Source organism: Ptychodera flava, chromosome 10 (genome assembly GCF_041260155.1).
Source record: "Ptychodera flava strain L36383 chromosome 10, AS_Pfla_20210202, whole genome shotgun sequence".
Classification (NCBI taxonomy): domain Eukaryota; kingdom Metazoa; phylum Hemichordata; class Enteropneusta; family Ptychoderidae; genus Ptychodera; species Ptychodera flava.
The window spans coordinates 33,304,848-33,327,791 of NC_091937.1; the positions used below are offsets into that span (position 1 = coordinate 33,304,848).

A 22,944-nucleotide genomic window follows, 5' to 3' on the forward strand; every position below is an offset into this window, starting at 1 on the left:
TCAGAAATTCTATGTCAATCTATAAAATGTACTTTGATGCGCAAATTAATTGAATCTTTAGCGCCGTCACTTGCCTGGTTGGCGTCGTTATGGAGCCATGGTCTCGATTGCACATTGTCATCTGTAAATAGCTCGACTGTCGAGCGTGGACTCCGAGGGAGTGTTAATTGATTAATTCGCTCTCTCACTTCAAATGTGCTAAACACAACTAGCGTATGGAAGCTAAAATTAAGTTTTCCGCCGCCAAATTTATAATTAAGCGAACTTGTTGAATTTTCGGGATGCATTCAAAGTTGGAAATATTCTCTGTCAAAACGGAGAAAACCACACACACAGAAAATGGTAATTTTTTTCGGTTTTCCCGTACAAATTAGATAGTCACAACAAACGTATTTTACTAATATCACCGTTGGTGGTGCACTTCAGTCAGATTTGCCGAACTCCACTACCCGCATACACAACTTCCGAAGTCACTGTGATATGACAAAGTGCAGTTGCGTTGGCCTGTTGTTTTCACAGTGACATTGAAATGCATGTTCTGGTCTTTGGTCACCCGCTGGGTATCGTGTCAACGGCTTGGATTGTGTGAGGCCATTTCAATCCCGTGAAGGCGTGTCCTTTCTGTTACGTATGCCCTGTTTTCATTCGACGATAACGAATTCGCGCCTCCCTAACAGACAGCCCGGCCGTGAGCGCAGTTCAAATTACGTCGCACAAAGGTTCTGACGGGGAGCAGTGGAACTCGAGGCAACAAGTCTTTTTTTCTCCGTTCGCTTCACATGAAATTTAAGAAGCATGTTATCTGTAACTTTGTAGATTAGGCCATTAATCTGACCAATGGATACATGTATACCTTGCTAGTCGCTTTTCCTGTACCACGGCGTTTGGATTCTGTCACCAATATCGCGGAGTTTATGTAGGCTTTCGTGTACACCGCCGTCCCGGAACGTAGGTGATGACAGCGTAACTTTTCACATGGTTTTGTTGGCGGACTTTGACGGTAAATATATAAAGCGCTTATCGTTGGTAAAAAGACGATTCAAGGTTAATGTCTTTGTGAAAGTGAACAGCAAATCGGTTATGGTCCAAACGCTCGACTACCATACGGAATCACAGCGGATAGGAGCGTGAATTTGAAAAAAGACGTCAAAACATTTGGTGAGGGAAACACACATGGTTATACTCCTATGGTAAGTTGAGACCTTTTCGAGAAAAGCCAACTGTTCGAATTTTTTTTCGAATACAACTTGTTGCTCTTCAAATTTTCATTTCCTCCTAATAACCAGTATACAATCTGTGTGAAATTTGCGTATTGCCTGTATGGAGTCGCTAAAGTTCATGCTGCAGGCTATATTTGTAGAGAACGAACTGTAACGCATTTTGTTGTGCTAATCACTGGCGGTCGGCCATAATGGCAGACAGCAAACATCTGCCGTTGACATACCGCCAGTAGCTACCTATCCTGGCGGGACAGTGCCGAGGTATTTTATGTGTGGGAAGCCTCTCGCCATGTCTGTTTACCCCAGGGCTTGAACCATTGGGGCTCGAACTGAACATTTCACGCTCGAACCAAGTTGTACGTCCGCATTTATGGAATATTTCCGTCGAGGGAGATTTAGAGATTTAGACTTGGGGCCTGGGGACAAAGACAAACCTTTTGTTTTTATTATTGCGAATATCGACTGCCGACCTTTCACTTGTCTTTGTGTACTGGGCTGAGTATAACATACACTTACACGTACTTTACCGCACTACACCTAAAAAAATAGCGAACAATTACAGAACGTAATGTGTTTAGGGTTAGGTGTTTTTACTGAACAGGAAACCCTACTCGACCTTATCTCTGTAGTTTCACAGGTACGCGCGGTATTTTATGACCGCCAAAACCACAAGCCAGTCATTCAAATTGGTACTGTCAATGTTTTACCCTTGAGAATACACAATGCTTTTTACATTTCGATAAAACAATATCAGATGACAGGGATTGTGTGCATACGTACGTGGGTACCATACCATATTTACATTGAACAAGCTTGTATGGTTTTTCCGAAACTGCTGTTACAGGAATATAGCTTTTTGTCCAATATTTCTCTCCTCAGCAAATTACCTTTAGTTGTACAAACGGACGAATTATAAATACCTTGATAACTGTTCTTTCTTTATTGTTTGTAGCCAATGTAGTGCATTTACAGTATTCAAATTTGTATAATTCTACTTCTAATAACAATTGTAATGCTGAATTAATGAAATTTTTATCATAAAGTGCCATTTTACATCCTTTACATGGTACCTGTATTCCAGTTTTGACGTTTGTAACAATGCCATGAGCTGTGGCATTCTTTACATGCTTTCTATTGTACTTAAAAATACACTCAAACAAATCGAAGATGTCCTTCAAAGACGCACACATGGACAATCACTTTATCCTTTGCAATATCAGAAGTTATTGCCTTTAAACGTTTCCATTCAGGTCTGGATTTGACGGTTTTTAACAACATCTGTATATACTTAACCCTTTACGAGTGCTACAATAATTTCCCACCAAAATTTTAGTGCAACATTTTTACAAACTTTTATGAATTTTTCTTTACTTTTTTGATAATTTTGGACCAAATGGACATCACATTTCACTGGCTACAGTTTGTTATCAAAATTTTGACAAAAATCTGAAAAAAATGACTGGAGTATACTTTCTAAAGGTGACAAAATATGACTTTGGCGCTCAAAGTGTTAAATTCCACTCAAGTGAAAAAAAAATTCAAAGATAGGTTCCTATCATTACCACAAACACCATTCATGGCACAGTTTGGTATATAGGTGCACCTGTGTCTCCAGTGTTCAAACCCCCACATATGATTGTTACATAATTATGTGTTTCCATGACAACCTGTAATTGTCTTCACTGATCATTATACACATTTCTTGGTGTCATAGATATTCAATTGGTGGATTTAATTCACATTACAGTATACCAATTAATTCTCTGTAGAGTGCTTTGACTCCAATTCTGTCATCAGTTTTGGGACTACTGGTATACAATGACGGTTTACCGTCATTAGAGAGTCAGAGATGAAGAAATTCATGTAAGAAACACACAAATTGGAAATGTGAAAATCTTTGAAAAGATGTGAACTTTTTTCCGGTGCTCTGTCACATGCAAATTGATGTACGTGTAGAATATAGTGGTATTGCCTGAAGTCTATTTGACCTCTTATAAATCCCCCCTGCCGTTGAAAGTTATCCCCAAATCCCTGTTCCCTGCTAATCCCTTTTCTTTGTGGCCAACGTTCCAAGTTACAAAACAAAGTTAAGTCAGGCATGCGTAAGTCATTGCCCATGCTACAGGAGAGACTGATTTGTAGGACTATAAAAGCAGGCCGTCTACAATATCACACAGGCTGACAATACCAACCATTCATGAATATTTGTATCATCGGTGCGTAACTTGGAATAGAGTTTGCCAGGGTTGAAATTTTTGGGACTGCTTTAATTTTTGCAGAGTACCGTTTTCTCTGTAAGCCAGAGCACCTGCCGAATGTAAATAACTGAATGCTTGTGATCTTTCATACAACAAAAGAGCAAATTTGTTTTTGCTATTGTTTTCACGTTAGACTTGTCTGCCAGTCTTGGTTGACCGTCCTTTGACCTGAGAGTAAAGTTTTTGTCAGTGTTGCAAAAAATTTGTCGTTTCATTTTCAAAAATGGTGCTACTTTCAAGAAAATGTTATTTCAACATTGAGAAAAATGTCATCCTGCTGTGTATATTTATGAAAACAAGTACATATTAGAGTTGTGTCAGATAACCCTTTGAGTGCTGTAATTTTTTCCACCAAAATTTTAGTGCAATATTTTACCAATTTTTATGACTTTTTCTGTAATTATTTTGATAATTTTGAAACAAATAGTCATCAAATTCTATCGGCTACAGTTTCTTATCAAAATTTCGGCAAAAATCTTCAAAAAATGACTGGGATATATTTTTTAAAGGTGATAAAAATTGACTTTGGCGCTCAATTAACAAATTCTGGTAGTGAAGAATTTCATAAGAAAGACAAGTAAGAATTTGTTGGTGTATCAATGACAAATTTCACCGAGTCTAATCAACAATAGGACATCACATTGGACTATTTGTTTTTTCCAACTACATGCTGCAATATATTTTTTTATTCACAAACAAACGTAAAGATTCCACATTGACTGGAACAAAAAAAACACTCGTCGGCACTTTTGTTTGTATTGTAACAAAAACGGACCTTTGTAAGTGTTATGTCTACGGAATCCCGTTATCTCATTAGCAATAAGAAATGGCTGTCGGTCTTTTCTTTTGAATTGTAATTTTGATGAGTGTCTACAGCTAGTCTTGATCGATATCCATGACACTTTCTGTCCACCAGTTACTCCTTGTCGCATGGAGTGTTTTCATCGTACTTGATTTCATTCTTGTTCCTGTCGGTGAAATTTTGTGAGATTTGTTGTTTACATATCGACTCGATTTGAATTTATACATGAAGAAGTGAAACTTCTGCTGGAATCAAAAGACAAACTGTTGACGGTTGCTTTTTGTAATTTTAGTGGCAATCACTTTTTTTACCTGTGTCACGAAGTTTGGTACACAAGGCCAAAATAATTGGTTACGATAAATACAATACGACAATTCTAATGATTCAAACAAAATGGACACATGGAACTGTCAACAGTCTTCCAAACAAACACTGTACAGTAGTTTTTAATGGGACTTTGTCTCAAGGACACAACTAATCACAGAAACAGGCTCATACTGTAGTGGGTGATTGTTTACATTGTTGATCTGCTTACGGCAGTTGTCCAATTTTTTTATGTGAATTTTTTTTTGGTCATAAAAATGGTCACTATACTGTATGTAGTTCAGCACAAGTTTCTGATATGCGTTCCATCAACATAAGTCATTCACTGTCTACATGTACAGTCTGGCTTCAAATTTTCATTCCCATGGTGTGACTCATTTTGTTACCATAGCCAACTGTCCTGAACACCTTTCATGTGCATGATGTGTGATCGCTTTAACTTGTCACCATTTCACAATCATGAGATGAGTCAAACTGTAGTTTGGCGATGTGGACAGGTATATGATATCGGTATTGATAATAAACCTGAACTTTGTGGATAACTAGATACTGATACCACAAAAACCGCAAATAGGTACTACTGATGATTGTGGTTGTCACAAACTGAAAAATAAACATACAACTGTTTACAGTCTAAATCAGTTACTGCTTGCCCAGTGATTATAAATCCATACAGATGTATTTTTCTCAAGGATACTGTGCAAGTCTGGACATGCATGTACAGTACATGTACTTTTCAAGACCTGTTTTGTCATTTTCAATTCAGTAATTATCAGTCTATGATAACAATACACAGATTATAAGACATATAGTGACTAAATTCTCATGAATGCGATTAATTATTCTGTATCACACAACATACCTCTGCATACATATTCATGGACATAGATTTGTACACACATACGTACGTACGTACATACATCCGTACATACATACATACATACATACATACATACACACATACATGTATACATACATATATATGTACATACGTATATACATATGTATGTATGTACGTATGTACGTACATACATACATACAGCAGACATACAGTACCATACATACCGGTACATATATGTGTGCATGCATACATACGTGCATGCATGCAAATTTACATACTACTTGTACAGTATTCATATACATGTATATGTACACGTATACGCGTACATATATGTACTCAAACACAGTACACACACACACATACATCAGTACATGTACATGCATACAAAGTACCTGGGGTACATGTAAAGGAATGTACTTGGTAGTTTGCATATAGAGACATGTACATCTATAAATGTTCCTACATTTTTGTTACTATCTACATGTACATGTATGTAACGCTATGCTCAAAATCATCAGCTATTCAATATTAGGGATGAACAAAAATTGTTTTCAAATTTTTGTAGGCCTAACTGGAAAAACTATAAAATTCTGGAAAACTGGAAAATTTTATTCTTTAAATGCAAAACAGAATCTGCACATCATTATTCTACCTGTTCCCTCCCAAGTTTTAATCGTTCAGTCCTAAATTCCAAAATCATTAAAATTACATTACCACTGATTTCTTCATATTTTCCAATGGTACTACATGTACTGTAGATGCTCTGTTAGTGCGTATCACGCCCATGGCAACTGTGTAATTTCTTGGACATTGTGTTGGGGAGCTTTAGAAACTTGAAACTCTTCTGAAAAGTTTTTAAACATTTCTCCTTTGTGCTTTATCTGCTAGATCAGAGGTTACTCTGTGTAAATTGGGAGCTTCCTACAAAAGAATAGTGTTTACCTAGCATGAGCATTTTAAGGCAGGTTGGGTTTAAGTAATAGGCAGCAACCGAACCCTATTATGCCGTCCCCAGTGTGGGCGTTCTCCCACCATTATTTGTGAAGTTAGCTGAGAACGAAAGAAAAAAATCTTGTTGATGAAAATTCTTAGGTGCAGACCAACTAGTGGATCACTGATTATTGTTCATGCGATCAACTGTGGAAAGGATTTCATTAGTGAAAAAAGAAAAACAAACTGAAAGTTGACGTTGTGATTCTGAAGTATTTCTTGCCCAAGATGAATCAGCAGTTTTGTATTTTTCGCATTGAATATCAGTCGATGGATCGAAACAAAGAAAAGGAAGTGATTTCTACCAGGATTTGGCGGCTTATAAAGTTAAACCACAGTCCCCAATATCTCTTCCTACGCCCAGAACGCCTACAGGATGGATGACACAGAGAAGTACAGCCAATGGATTTCCATTCCCTGCAGGGAAAAAAACTACATAACCAACTGAACCTGTGAATTTTTGTTGATTCTGCACATTAAAAAACAAATATTATTAACCTTTGTCACCCTGTGGATGTCCTGACCTGGTTGGATTTTCTTATCTATACCGTGTAAACACTACTGTGCGGCAGTACTCTACATCTGTTGTGTGGCCTCTATGATAGAGTGACAAAAAAAAATTTATTTGTTAATAAATTTTAAAATATACATCATTATTATCCTTTCTCATATTTCTGTATAGGGGTGTAACCCTAGCAACCCAGACATGAACACAATTATATTATCAGTGGCTGTAACCTTTAATTAATATTTCACTGTTTTGGTTTTCAATGTCAATTAGTTTCTTGTAAAACACCTACAGTACTCTATAGCTTGCCAACACAACATCCATACATGTTAAACTGTGCTTTTATTGTTTACATTTGAATTCTAGTCCAGACTAGAATTCACCTGTCAATAGTATTACACTTGTAAAGGCCAAGTTGACAAGCTGTATACTGTGTATCTCAGGGATATATTTGTATTTTTGTTACAGGACATAGTTGGTATGCAGGTCCAATCTGCCTTTTTTATTACAGTTGAAAAATTGTGCTTTGAATCTAGCATAAGACATTTTATTCCTCTTTTAATTCATTTGATAGATCAGCTAATTGACAATATGACATATCTCTGATAAATCTCACTAATTAATTAATAATTGATAACAAAACAAATTGTCATATTTGATACTTCCCCCTAAGAAATTCCCGTTTCCAGACCAATGCAGTTCAGTAAGATTTTGCCCTAAGACAATGCAGATAACAATGAAAAAAAACTGCATATTTCCAAAAAAGTGTGTCCGCTTTGTTCCAAAGTTAACTATTTTCAACTTAGAGCTTGTCAGAGGCTTCAGTGATTAGCCCTGTGAGAACACTTATCGACGTTCAAAGGGGCTCTTTAACAAACTACATGAATACAATACCCAGGTAAGAGACACATGCTGTGCTACTGAGACTTTGCACAGCGACCCAACAATCCATTCATAAATTTGTTTTTAAAACTCGACGAGCGTGTCAGCAACATGCAGTAGCATTTCATTCTCCGTTCCTTTCGAGCTGAGGTGAAAAATACACATGAACAAATAAAAACATCAGCGATCAAAGAAGATGCGATTGTAGCGTCCATGGCAACCAAGTTGTTTTGGTGTTTTGTCTTGAAGAAGGTGGATTGATAGAGTAGCGTGTGGCTGGCAAATCTTTTGATACTCTTACAAGACAATGCAAACGCGGAGTGTTTCATACACTTCCTAAGCTAGTGCATTATTTGCCTGGTAAGTGGATGGCCTATTTGTCCTACAACACAAGAGCACTTTACCAGCTCTATATATAGTATATGTAGTTGGCTCCAAATTTGTTTGTCAAGTTCTTTGTTCATATACCAAACCTTGATGAAAAGCTTGATAAAAGATTAGCATGGTCAATCGTGTATGTGTCAGGAAAGTCGTCGATGTTTGGTAAATACAGAGAAAAAGATATTATGAACACAGAGCAAAAGATGAAGGTGATTGAGGATATATTTGGCATTAAAGTCAATTTAGGAGTTCAGCGGTTGATTCTCAAAAATTTTAATATGTGTGTGCCATATCGCATTATTTTGGTACATGGGCTGCATAAATATCATGTGAAGAAATCAATCTTTTGTCGATAGATTACATAGTGTGGTATTGCTGATGTCATGTGGTGATTAGTTTAGTTTCAAATAAAGACGGCACACAAGGTTAAATAGGCAACAACTATAGAATTCCGAAAATTCCCAGTCCACTACCACAGATTTTCCAAGCATTTCTCAAAGTAGTTCGTACCTTCCCCCCTCGTTGCATTTATTGAATAAAATAATTTGCATATCAACAAAGTTGTTACAACTTTCCTCATAACTTCCATAGCTGTAGCAGTATGTTAATTAGATTGTAATTATGACGCCCTGGAGAAGCAGTGCTTCAGTGCATCGGAATCCAGCGGTCATTTTACAATACACACAAGCCTAAGAAAACTAGTTTTGTTGGTTAGTTATCCGCTTGACAAAAGACAGTTTCTGCAGTGATTCCCTCCCTCCCTCCCCCCCCCCCCCCCCCCACCACCAAAAAAAAAAAATCATTTTAGAAAATCTGCACAGATGTTAGTCTCAGGAGCATTTTTCTGGTAAAGGAACTTTCGTTACTACAAGTTCAAATTTCTTCAAACTTTCTTTTCTGTGACTTTTCAAGTTGTGTAGAAGTGCGTTTTTTTGTTTCTGAGTGTTGTGTGCATACCCAATGTACTACATGTTATCCTGTTTTTATCAAAAAATGAACTGCCATGAATCTTTCACGGCTTTCAATAATATTAATGTGTACGCATACACATACTACCCAGCAGTGCCAGTTTTAATCTCAACATGGAAATACAGGCATAATGGTAGCCTGCTGTGATTGTCAACAGAAGTGTTCAATTCTGACCCAAATTCGTCGATTCAGTCCTTGCTGTTAAGTATGACAGTTCCTATGTGTATGTGTTAATAGCATTTATTGTAAATACACATTGCACATTTAATACACTTCTATTTAGTAGCCAAGTCATTTACATTTGGTAACTTAGACGCCCTGTCTGTATCATTACCCAATCTAATCAGATCATGAGATGTATACTAAAATTACATAAAGCATTCCACTGATCTCATCTGTTCAGAAATCTAGACAGTAATTTTTTTCTATGAAGCTTAAATATTTATTATATACAGCTTGATAGCTGGCAGCTACCAGATGCATGGCATTCTGAGAAGTACCTGCTGGTTGGCTTGTCTGTAATTGGCCTTGGGCAAACCCAGATACAGTATCTATCTTCATCACTCAGTGATAGTAGGGATGTGACATCTTCAGTGTTGGACCAACACATCCGTTAATGAGCTTATCAATGAGAAATCGAGCTTAGGCATGATCCGTTACTAAAGTTAGGATCCTGAGCTTAGAGAGGTCTCCGGGTTTAGACTCTGGCGAATTCCTTGATGTACATGTACTTACATCATGTTATCAATTTCAGATATCGATTGAATTCCTTCGTAAAGTGTTTTGAGGGGGAAATCACAGCATCTCAACATTCCAATGTGTCTGCACACTGGCTAGTGCAGTATTTCAGTTCAGTTCAATTCATATGCACCCTAACACACTTTTGCTACTGGTAAATGAAACATATTTAGATATGGGATGGTTTGATGGCCAGTGTGTGCAGTTTTTTCTTTCATATTACCATGTTGTAAACTTTCCCCCAAAATTTGTGAATAATGGCACTGACTTGTTTATTGTCCAGGTACAGAAAAATGTTTTTAAACTTGGAGCCATTTCTGTGGAAATTGCTTCAAACAATCTGAGAAATCGCCGCTAGTGCACAGCTGATCATACATGTACTTACAATAGATACCTGAGTAAGGTGCTCAAACAGATGACCTAGATCTAGACTCATGTTTCAATATCGTCGCTGAGGTTTAAATGGCCGTACTTGTAAAGACTAGCAACTACTACTGGTATAGGGTCTATTTGTAGCAGTTGTTTGGTTTACAGATATGACGTGGAAACCATACACACAACATGTACGGTATGTTGTCAAATTACTTGTACACAAGTTCGCACACATCCGTCTGTCTTTGCTCCCAATACATGCATGCACTACATGATTTTGATATCCACCTGTGTCTATACAAGAACAAAGGTTTTTTTCAACTTAGGGGTACATGAACCCCTAAGTCAGTTGTAAGGACTTGGAAATTTGAAGAGGAATCTCGTTGGTGGGACCACTTGTGCGGTGACTACTCAAATGAATTGATGAGGTACAAATATGCCATTTAAGGGTCTCAGCAGATCCCCCAAACCCTTGCCACTGAATGCATGAACAACTTCACGAGTGACTATCGCTAGATTGTCTCTGCTCGTAGCTTCTTACCGAAATATGTACAATTGGCCACAATAAAGGACGCGCCAAGAGAGGGCCCTATGTATTGCCCCATTAAGGCAGTCTTCAATTTCAGCAGATGTGGCAGTTTGTTGAGTGATGAGGACATTATATTTGTGCTCACAACTTATATACTAAAAGGTAGCACATGCATCAAAAGAGGAAATTTCAACTGTACTCAAACTTTCTGTACAGAAACTATAACCATTCTCTGTCATAATCAAGGATAAAAATCAGGGTCACAGTGCAAAACTTGGAATTGCAGAAACAATTACCTGAAACTTACTGAAAGAATGAAATTAAAAATGTCTGTTATCGTCTGTGAAAACTCATATTTTAGATGTTCACAAAAACAACATGTTGAAAATTTAATCTACTGGCTGGGTTCAAAGTGAGTCTATACTTAAAGCAGACGAAAAAGAATTGTTAAAAATTTGAGGAGAGTCCAAATACATCTGTCCCTGAAGCACGTTCCGCCACTGTCCTCCATTCTACCTTACAGAGAAAAACAGACAGACCAACAAAAATAGAAAGATATTGTTTATGGTCACTCTCAGAAGGACTGTAAGATAGAGATTTCTACGCTTGTAAAAACTTTGCTGTATTGACACCAGTGTCTTAAAAAAAAGTTGTAAACCGATACGCCTTCAAAAACCATTGTTCCTGTTCTGTGGTGTTGTCTGCTAGTAGCTGCATTCACTCTTTTGAATCTAGCAGTGACATCTGTCGGATGAGCTCCCCAGGAATGTGCCCCCTAGGGGATAGTAGATATCCAATACGGCAGAGTTGGCTTAAACTTAGTCCACTGCACTGCCTCTCAATAGCCTTACATGTCATTCTTCATTAGACAACAAAAACAAAACAAAACAAGACAAAAGGCACTATGGTAGTCGAGGAATGACAAAAACTAATTCAGAATTGCTTTGGGCTTAACTCTTTTTGATGTTCCACTCAACTTGGGTTCTCTACTTGACAAACACTGCAGCTGGTGTTGAGGATTTTAAGACATCCCCCGACCATAATAGGAGAATCCAATTTATTAGTAATGGACAATACAGAGTAGGGCCACATCTTGACCTGACTTGAGAACCAGACCCACATTTACATCTAGATTGTATTGACAAACGCATGTTGTGATTTTCAGCAAGATTCTCTAGCAGCCATTTGCTAATTTCTCTTCCTTTTACTCCAACGACAATGCACCAATCAGGTATGACCCCAGGTGACAACAAAGAACACCTGGCTCCAGGTGCATTCTAACGTAAGCCTGACTCCAGGCACTTTCATTCAGTCTCTGCCCCCCCTTGTTTTTGTGCAAGTCTTTTAGTTTGTAGAAAGTGCTTCATCAAGAGTATAGCCCCGTTTTGAGCCAGTATATTGTAAGGACTCGGCATTTGTGGTGCCCTAGCCTTTCAGTAATTCTTCAGCCTCTTGGAGGGCTATCATTTGGGGTAGGGACCTCAGGAAATGTTTGTAAAAATGAAGAAAGAAGTTAGAGGAAGGAGGTTGTCAGCCCACAGGGCTCATCCTTGGGGCAAGTTGTGTGTTGTTACAACATATGTTGTTTCACCTCTTAACCGTACTCACAGTAGAAATGACACAATAAGCAGGTATCGTGTTTCATGTTTCCTTCAGAAGATCTCACAGGTGGTAAAATTACAAGGGGGAGAGTGCACTCAGTACATGTACAGTAACTAGTGGACATCAGACACTGACAATTCTACACTTTAATCCCTATCCATGCAAAAAAAAGACTGGTAAATATCGATCTACATTGTCTCTCATGCATCTTACAGGTGTGTTAGCAGTATCTGTATTCCTCAAACCTCCTACCACACTGGTGTCTGTATGTCCATTGATTATCTAGTACGCTGTATGAACCCAATGTCTGCTTTCTACATAGTACATGTATCGACCTGGCTGTCGTTCTCTGATCTTGCAAACTCCAAGATCTAATGATGTACACCAACACGATTGAACCAAATAAACCAGTTGTCACCAACTTTAGACTAAACAGTCATCATGTGTATTGGCCTTTTGCAATTTGAAATAAATTCTGCACTATCAGTGTATCAGCAATTGGCCATGAAATCAGATGTAGTACATCTACATACAGAAAAACAATTTGCTTGAATTTATTCTGACTGAATGAAAGCCTTAAAAAACCTCACTGGAATAAAATGAAGTTTCAAAAGCCACTGTGATGTGGCTACTGTCACCACCTGGGCTAGGGCAATTCAAAGAGAGGCTCTGCAGCTGTGTGTTCGGAACAATCTGTGATTTTGAAACGTATGTGTCAAAAACTACTGCTAGGTCCAACGTTTGCCTTCTGCTGACCAAAGCCATTGTTTGAAGGAGGAAGGTATTTGTTATACCGGCAAACATGTCTTCTTTCCTCTGTGTGTTGAGAGTCCAGTGATGAAGTTCCTAGCCAAACTGTGGCAGTACTTGGCTGTCATTATCATTCCGGTGCTAGCACTCAGCTTGGAATTGATCAGTTTGTCTACAAACACACTCCTTGATTCATTTGACAAACGGATTATGTAAGTTTAGAAAGACCAGTAGACAGAACTCCCGTGTGTAAAATTTATGTTCTACACAAATTGCCAGATACTCACAATTGGTGATTTTGTCAACATATCCATTCCAATTTTTGCTCTAAATCTAGAGCAAAGCAACTGCAGACAGACAAAACTACAAATTACTACAAAAACTTAAGATGTTAGACGATTGATATCAAATTTCACGCCTATCAGTATCAAATGATGACACTCTGCCATGCCAATACACAAATATAACTCCCGGGTTTATTAGCCATGTTTGCTCACAGAGGCAGCATTCCAAGCATAGAAACATAAGCCCCTAGTTTTGCCAATCGCTGCCACTCCACACAGGATTGAGAGAGAGAAAAGCTGGCTCAATGCCAGGGTAGTTTTCAACTCTGTGCAGCACTGAGCTATCATCCAGTAGCACTCTATCAGTGAAAATAAATAAAAAATTCCCCCCAAAGGCAATGCAAGCAAGTGCTGTATCTCAATGGGCGATATTTACACACAGCAGTGTAGTGTGAAATTAGCGCAGTGGAACTAATCAGATGGCTAAAGACAAAAGCCTACACAGTCAATTAGTAAAAACAATCAGCCATACTAGTCAGGTAATAGACTGAAAAACAACAACAGCTCTCTGGAGGTGACCTGTTTGAACCACACACACACACACTCATTGTGTGACCTTGCGTAACCTTTAATCATAGGACATAGGGTTTCTGGCGGAACACTGACACACTCAGCCTTGAGTGGTATAGGCATTTAATCCACTAGTTAGAAGATATGAACATTATTTTATGCAGGTAAGCGATCTAAAAATATGAAAGTAACATGGCCACATGGGGAGATAATTTTTGTATCTACTTTCACGCTGGCTGTGTGAGTAAATATGGATGCTTACTCGGCGTTTAATGGTTAGCAGCACTGGCTGTATAGATGATTTGCTATTAGCTAGGACAATTTTCTCAGTCTGTCAAGGAAATAGTACCCCGATAGAGCCAATAAACTTCCTTTTCTAAATCTGACTTTTCTTGCATATTGGCAAATTTTGACAGCTGAGGTAATGGAGACGCTGGGAAAAGGCAGAGATGAGTCTTTTGTAAGCTTTTATTTAGATTTGATGGATGGCGACAATATCACAGGCGCTCCTTAGCTGGGTCGTCTGCTAAGTAGATCGATTTTCGGATCGATTTATCGATCCCGTAGTCGATATGCCCGCCACTGCAACCTAAATACTCACAAGGTGTGCAACACAATCACTCAAAAAACACACCACCCGATTTGTCTACTGGCCGTGCGCTCACACAAAACATTCAGAACTACACTCCCATATACCTAGTTGTATCACAAATTTAACCATCTCCTCGAAAATCACGCCAAAGAGCGTGTTACTCACGTCATCTTGAAGAAATCGGCCGTGTTTTGAGACTAAGCGGGGTGAAATGCAGCCTGCAGAACGATTCTACCATATGACGTAATTTTTTCCACTGCTGATTGGTTCAACTGTACTTCACAAGTGACGTCTTGCAGTGACCTTTGTTTTGGCCGTTGATTAGCCAATCAGCAGTGGAAAAAATTACATCATATGGTAGAATCGTTCTGCAGGCTGCATTTCACCCCGCTTGATCTCAAAACACGGCCGATTTCTTCAAGATGACGTGAGTAACACGCTCTTTGGCGTGATTTTCGAGGAGATGGTTAAATTTGTGATACAACTAGGTATATGGGAGTGTAGTCTGAATGTTTTGTGTGAGCGCACGGCCAGTAGACAAATCGGGTGGTGTGTTTTTTTGAGTGATTGTGTTGCACACCTTGTGAGTATTTAGGTTGCAGTGGCGGGCATATCGACTACGGGATCGATAAATCGATCCGAAAATCGATCTACTTAGCAGACGACCCAGCTAAGGAGCGCCTGTGGACAATATCAATGCAAATTGCACAGCTTTGTCCTTGGTTTCAGAGAATGATCGTGTCTGTTTACCACTTTGGACAGAGGCAGCCTAGTTGTGCTGAAGTGTGGGACCACCAGTGTCTGGACCACTAGACTATCATGTTGCTAGTGATCGTGACTTCCAAATCAAATACATCCAGCAAATCATGAGACATGCTTGATCCTGTCAGCCGGAGAATTGAGTATTTCTCATTTTGTTTTGTGTGAATTCAAAAAAGCGTCTGCATTGAATGAGGACACACATAGTTCTGCTTCAGTGGTGGTTAACAAAAGATAGCAGACTTTTAGTCAACCATAAACAGCGTAGTAGTCGCCTCCTACGCCCAGCTTAGTAATCCAACTGCCATTTTGCCTATTTGAATTTGCAAATCCCAAAGTGATACACTGTACACTTATATCTGTTCAAGATTCAGATTCGTTCTGGATGTGGCGGAATAGACTAAAATTCAGATCAGCGGAACTATCACAAATGTATCGGTTAAATCAGTAAACTAAATTACAACTAAACAGGTAAGAAAATCGAAATGTTGTGAAAATGGGGGCACAACTATCTTTTAAGTGTTTTGTCTAAGTTTACCAAAGGAAGTTAAGATGTTAAAATCAAAGTCTGGTATTATTTGATTTTGATTTTTTATATACCTCATTCATCAAAATATAAACCCTTGAATGCTCGTGTATAAAGCCCCTCGCTACTTTTAGTGGACTCTTGAAAATGCTGTATATCCATGTGTTAGCCCCTACCCTAGTTTACTTCAAATGTGGAATTCAAAAATCGATGATAGTATAATTGAGGCTGGATCAATCAGATATTGTGAAATTTTGGCTGATTGACCAACTGTGGATTGGTGAGATGTTTTCAATTGGCCGTATTTCAATGCGATGTCACCAGAACGATGCGTCAATGGTACTTATACTAAGATCAGTAAATGGTGTTTTCATAGCACATCTTGGCAGAATACACAGCTGCAGCGCTGAGGTGTCAGTATTTGTCGATATCGTAGACCTAATTTATCTCCCTGTTATCTCAAACTGGTAATTTATTCCACATTGTTAGGTAAAGTATCAGTGACCCTAACACCCTTGTTTACGAATATTTCTGTCAAAGCGGTGTTGCTCATCGTTGTTTACGCACCCATTTCATTATGCTGTCAGGATATTGATATATATCCACTGTGTTGATGGTGTTGACAACACATTTTACCATTTTGGTCTCAAATAAACCTGAAAGTCTCAAGAAAATGTTAATTTTGCGAGAAAATGGTAAAAATTCTGGCAGGAAAGCACACTGTTAAATGTATGTCCATACAGTAGCGGTAAATTTTGTGTCAGGAACGAACACAAAATCTAGTGGGAAATATTGATACAGTATTACTGTAGGTGCATTTTCATCTGAGGAGAACAATCTCCTTAAAATAAACAGAATTCAAACAGGAAGTGATAGTGCATGGCAAATTATGACGTTCTAGGATTCTTTCTCAATAACCACCTCTTTATTTAATAGACATCACCACTTAGAAGTCATATTCCGTGATGTGGTACACTTATAGTTCTATGTGTGTACCTATCTAATTCAAACCTGCAAAATTTAGTTTTCCATCGAATTTCAAATCATTAGAAACAATTTATTTTCTCTTTAGTTCTGTCAGGCACATGCCTCTTTTAATGACTTCCCATTGCCTTCACAAAGTTCCTGTCCTGTACTTTTCTGGGTCAGGTAGTCGTAGGAATTTGTTATCAATTACATCAGCCCAATAGCAGACACATCAAATCTTGTCCCAGAGATGAATTATTTGCTGGTGACGATATCCAATGTACCATAAATTCAATAGGTATCTCATCTTGTTATGTTGTAATTACATTGTGCCTCTGCAATACAGAACCCTGTGATTATGTTACTGCTAAATGAGAAACAAATTGCGCTCAATGTAGGACAGAAATGAGAGAAGATTTCTGATGTAGGAGTGTTGACACGATTTTAAAATAAATCTTTCTGCCTCATTGACATCTGAGACCTGTTGAAAATCTTCCGTTAACTCCAGTTGAGCTCCAGTGCTTGATGTTTATCTTCAGTAGCCATAGAGTATGGTTTGCTGCTTACAGACCACAGTCAAACATGATTTGCGATTAAACTGGCACGTCTGTTTGTCTAACACCAAGTGGTCCTTTTCATCCAAGGCTGACCCTGTCAAGTTGACTTGGGTGACATAACTCAACCGAGTGTTTACAGACCAGAATTGTCTTCTTGTCGGGTTTTGTTTATTTTCAATATTTGCTAAAGCCCTTTTGCTTCATCCCGTGAGATGCGATGAAACGATGAAACGTGCTGCAAGGAGAGAGACTTTTGACCTGGTGGGGTGGCTCCTGAACTAACTGCGCAATCTCTCCGTGCCACACAACATTTTTTCCAAAATTTCAAAATTTCACCAGATTTTTAGGCTAATTTAAAACCAGATTTGTTGACAATATGATCAGTAATGATTTTGTATAAAAAATATTAAAATGGTGCTTTTTATTTCTTTTTCACTGAAATCATTCATATGTTACCAGCAAAAATGGTCGATCACAACCACCCATAAAATAAAAGACAGGAAATCCAAGTCATCTTGGCAAGGGAGCTCAACCGTACACGCCAAATATTGATCTAGTATCTAGTTACAGGGAAGTATTTAATATTCTCTTTGGACTACTGAAACAGCTTGTTGAAACTTGATCTGTTTTTCTGTCATTTCTTAGAGATTATCACCATTATCAATGAGAGAATGTAAAAGAAGCCATACAATTACATGTTGGGTTCCATTCCAGTGATCTGTTTTGTATGTAGATTGTCAGGTATCTGGGTCATTGGTCAAAAATGGAAACACGGTCCCTTTGATATTTCTGTTTTCCTCAAAATATTGCACAAAATGAGTTTGCATTTGTATTAAAAAACAGATTTTGAAAGACATATCATATTTAATTATTATCATACTGTACTTCATATAAGTACCTATAGCTTTGCTTGGCAGAGCACTAAGGTAAAACAGAGCAAATTCAAGTCAAATATTTTAAATGGTGTGACCTATTAACCCCCGTTTCTCAGTGGATAAGCCCTGCCTGACCGTTGCAAGCCCTGTGATAAGACCACTGTGGTAGGGAAGGTCACAGGTGTCAACCCCACATGTCCAGAACTATCAACAGGGTAGATTTTTTGCCCGCATGGTGTAAGGGGAAAACATGAAGCTGACAAGGTTTTTCATCAACATTCTTGGCACACACAGTTTGCCATCACGGCGCCCATGTACTCTAGGGTATACATACACATTCCATCAGAATGCCTAGTTAGGATTTTGTGTATTTGGTTTGCCCCTTCTTATGTGTATGGAACATTAAAACTGACATGTCATTCATTGGTTTTTTCTCATCATTGATGAAATTATCATCATTGATACCGATAGAAGTGTGCATTTTTAACATTTGATCATAGACGGCAGAGACTCTGCTGTCTATGATTTGATATAGAGAAATATGAAAAAATAATTATTTTTATGATTACCGACATATAATGAAACAATGTGAATCCAAAGTGTCAAACATACAAGAAAAAGAATATGGTATTTTTTTGTTTGTTTTTGCCGACAATATCCGGTCTGCGTTTCAGCCAGAGTGACAGAAGGTATAGGAACTTCACCGCAGGAAATATTAGCCAAGGAATAGATGGGATTTTGTGACTGTAATCTGACGACAATAGAACACTCAAAGGCAACCCCACAGGTCATTCCAGTCACCATTACTGCATTCAGTGAATCTTGTTTGACATTCTGCTTTGTTTTGCAGTGATACAATAGCTTCTGAATTTCTGAGTGAAGTTTCGATGTTTTACCGACCAGTCTGTTGATTTTGCCTATAACCTAGTCAATGCATATACCAGTGGCGTGGCTTATCCGGTTTTGCCAGACAATGGTGAAGTTGGATTTTTTTTTTGACGGATTTTGTACACCCAGAGCCTTTTCTTTTCACAAAAGCATTCTGTTATGCAATGTTTACTTTGAATCAGATTTGGTAGACAGAAACATGTTGACAGGAAAGTGTAGTGGGTTTATCATTTCAGTGTTTACTTTGGGTGGTCAGTGGTGTAGGCGGTTGTGGTAAGACCATTTTCGTTTTTTTGTCCTACAAGTTCAATCATGTGTTGTCAGTTTTTCACAGATACTGGGTTTATTTAATTTTCAAACAAAAAACTGCAAAAAATTAACAGTAGTTATTGAAACTTCCTACTTTTACTCTGAAAGGATATTTTAAATGTTATGGAAGTTTGTGTTGATGTATTGCATTGCTACATATTATTAGTGTACAAAATATTACCAGTATTCTGTATACTGTACTTTACTTGAAATTTGGAAAAAATTGATGATTATGGTATGAAAATCCAAAGTTAGAACTTGTCAACTGAATCTAGAAGGCCTGGATGTCTTAACACGTCAGGAGAAGGTCACAAACCAGAAATATTCACTGTCCAAGTGCAACTCTCTGCCAGTCATTCATGAAAATCCAGCCGAACAAACTCAACAACTTTACACACTTGTAAAGAGGAAATTGTGTATTATGTACTTTACAAAATACCGCAACAACCTTGTGGTCACGAAATTGAATTCCGAGAGGTGTAACTGCATAGTTGATGAGGTCTGAGCTATGAAAAGTTTCCCGGCTTCGGCCGTTCTACCATCAAACACAACATGAAAAGACTTGTACAATGGGAACAGCCCTGGCCTAGCACCTCAGTCTGCAGACACAATGGAGCAAGTCATGGGCTAAATACAACTTTTTTCCCAACCTTTTATATGATTCCATAACTACAGTGCGTCTGTAATCGTATCAGTGGCGTTGTGGTTTTGGGTTCGTTTTCTTGAATCAATAAGACACAGGAAATGCAGACATGTTTAGTGAGAAATGACTCAAGCAAGGGGTGTGACCGTGCCAAGTCAATAAACGGAGCCATCATTGTCATTGATGTGCTGACAACCACAAATCCTCAATCTGTGGTCACCCAGGCTGTGGTATTCTCACATGCTTCAAATCCTTCACCTCAAAAAATCTGATAAGAAAAGCTCTCTCACATTCTTACTTTCTCATCTGTTTTGGATCATATGCTAAAAAATCTGATAAAAATCTTTTACCTACCGGTATTCTTATTCTCTTGATACACTGTGTTGGATTAAACTATTACAACACAGGTGATACTAGGGTAACAGAGAAATTTTAACCGTCCCAGCCCCCATTTCAAACTATACCATACGCTGTAGAGTGTCAGCTTTGCCAAAGAACACAATTACACTCCTCCAAAGAGTGAGTGATTATAGAGAGGAAATTGTAAAAAACTAATGTGCATATTACTGTGCTACTGTATAACACTATGTATTTGTCCTTTCACCAACTTAGAATGTAAAAGTTTATGTGAACTTTTATAACCTATTAATCCTAAGAATATAAAAACAAATTAGAGTAAGAAAGCTAGATTTTACGAGAAGAACCGTACTTCACAATAGGTTGAAAAATCTATACATTTAAATATACAAATGGCATGCATGTTAAAGGATATGCAGATGATAATTCATAATACTCGGACTACCTGGCTAGTGAGCTTGATGATGAGTCACTGATTCCTAGTTACAGTGTTGTAGTCTTGTAATCACAAACCTATTATTATTATGTCTGATGTATTCTACTACAATATAAGGTCTTACAGTAGTTGAGTCACAGACTCTAAGGTCTATGCTTGAGCCATCACTTTGGATCTAATCCTCCATAAAACAAAATTTTACCCATAGGACTTGTTGCTGTGTCATCCACAGTGAGTAGTTACTGGCCCCAGAGTCCACTCTTATTGGACTCCAGGGCAAGCTTTGTGAACTTTGTAGTAAATCCAACCATAAAACGTAACCTATTCACCCCCATTCCCTGTAAACAGGTCCATAATCACCATTGATAACGATGGGATTGGGCCAAACCATGATGGTGAAAGGGTTTAAAATTACAAGACTTAGCCCGTCAGCAGCTTACAATACATATATACATGTAATATTCCCTGCGGTACATGTATGTGGAAACGATACATTACAGTGTTTTCCGATCAAAACAGTCTATGGTTCTTGAATTACCCGTGGCGTGTTATTTCCAATGATCTGTCCTGACCTAGATCTCGGATTTGAAACCTGAAGCCAAAATATGCTGTCAAATCGGATTAGGCCATTATCGCTGTCAGGTGCTCGCACTTGTACTTGGTGTTTGTCAAGAGCAAGCTTTCACGTACAGTGACTGTGAATGTCATGCCCCAGAATGTTCAGAACCCATTATACTTTTATCTAATAATTTTTCACCATTTTCAAAAACACTGATGATATAAAGGTGTTGTCACTTTGACAAAAATTCAAAGATGCAAGAAATGATATATTTCTTGAAATTTTTTTTGAGGAGAGAAAATAAAAACCTATCAAATATGGTTTTGATTTCATGTGAAGTAATCTCAACCATTCTATTTTGCTTGCAGGTATGGTAAGGTAGTGGTAAATTGAGGGGCATGAGTACCCCAGGTGGAGGTCAGCTGTCAGACAAGCTACGTCTGGCAGCAAGCAAAGGCCAGACTGCTAGAATTAAGGAATTATTAGAATCTGGGGCGACCTTTGAACCTGACAAGGTAAGACCTATTGTGGGGGAAATTTAATTCTTGCCCTCAAGTATAACTATTTTTTATTTTTGTACATATATTCAATATTTTGGTGTTGAATCAGTTAATGCCCAGTATTTTCAGTTTGCTTGGATTCTATACATTCTAAGTACCAGAAGTTGATTTTACCATTAGCATAGTCTGTGTGTGCCAAGTACTAGTAGGCAAGAATGAAGCGTGTCGTTTGGATCATAGTTTCTCATTGAAACCGTCTTTACACATTCATATACACTCTGTCATACTTATACACCTTGTCACATACACACATAAATAAATAAATAAATAAATAAATATGTCAAAATAAATGTAGATTGATAGATAGAAAAATTGATTGATTGATTGATCAGGAAATGTTCAAGAAGCGATATTCCTCCATTTCTATACAACTCGCATAGATTTTATTGTAGACAGTAATCTCTTCAAATCTGTTCAACTACATACACTCCCTGGCGTCTCATAGTCACACCTTATACATCACACTGGGTGAGGCTCAAAGTATATTACTGGAAAATTTACCCTGACCTCAGCGGTTTTGGGCGGCAGTACAATCCAGTCACCACCCACTGTGACCAAGCAACTGTGTGACCTGAAATCCCACAGGTCATTGACCCCAAACGGCATGCTCTCCCCAAAAGCTTCCAGTTGAGATATGAAAGACGGCTAGTGAAAGAAATGTGTTAATAATCTTCTATTAAAATTCACCTCTTGTACTGAGTTACAGGTTTTATGAAATGACACTGTTGATGGTGTACTTGTATCTGCCTCCAAATCCCATAAGGATGTATTTTGTGCCTACTTTATGATATAAATGCTTCATAAAAAATGTTTAAATTTGTTGAAAATTTTTACATATACCAATGAAATTTCATCCACTTTTATTTCAAACTCATATTCAAAACATTATTTTGATGT

General features: G+C 38.0%; 1 protein-coding gene across 9 annotated transcripts in view; it reads left to right on the forward strand.

Moving 5' to 3' along the window:
• The first annotated feature begins 456 nt into the window (after positions 1 to 456).
• The window catches only part of LOC139142559 (ankyrin repeat domain-containing protein 6-like), a 47,909-nt gene continuing 25,421 nt past the window's right edge, over positions 457 to 22,944 (forward strand). For 3 of the 9 annotated variants that reach the window (XM_070712530.1, XM_070712533.1, XM_070712534.1), the window contains exons 1-2: positions 458 to 1,190; positions 21,856 to 22,002. In XM_070712530.1, coding sequence (XP_070568631.1) covers positions 21,886 to 22,002 — 117 coding nt within the window. In that variant the 5' untranslated portion in view covers positions 458 to 1,190; positions 21,856 to 21,885. Of the gene's footprint in view, positions 1,191 to 14,081; positions 14,185 to 21,855; positions 22,003 to 22,944 lie in introns of those variants that run through there. The other 6 variants (XM_070712535.1, XM_070712536.1, XM_070712532.1 and 3 more) reach the window with 5 other exon arrangements.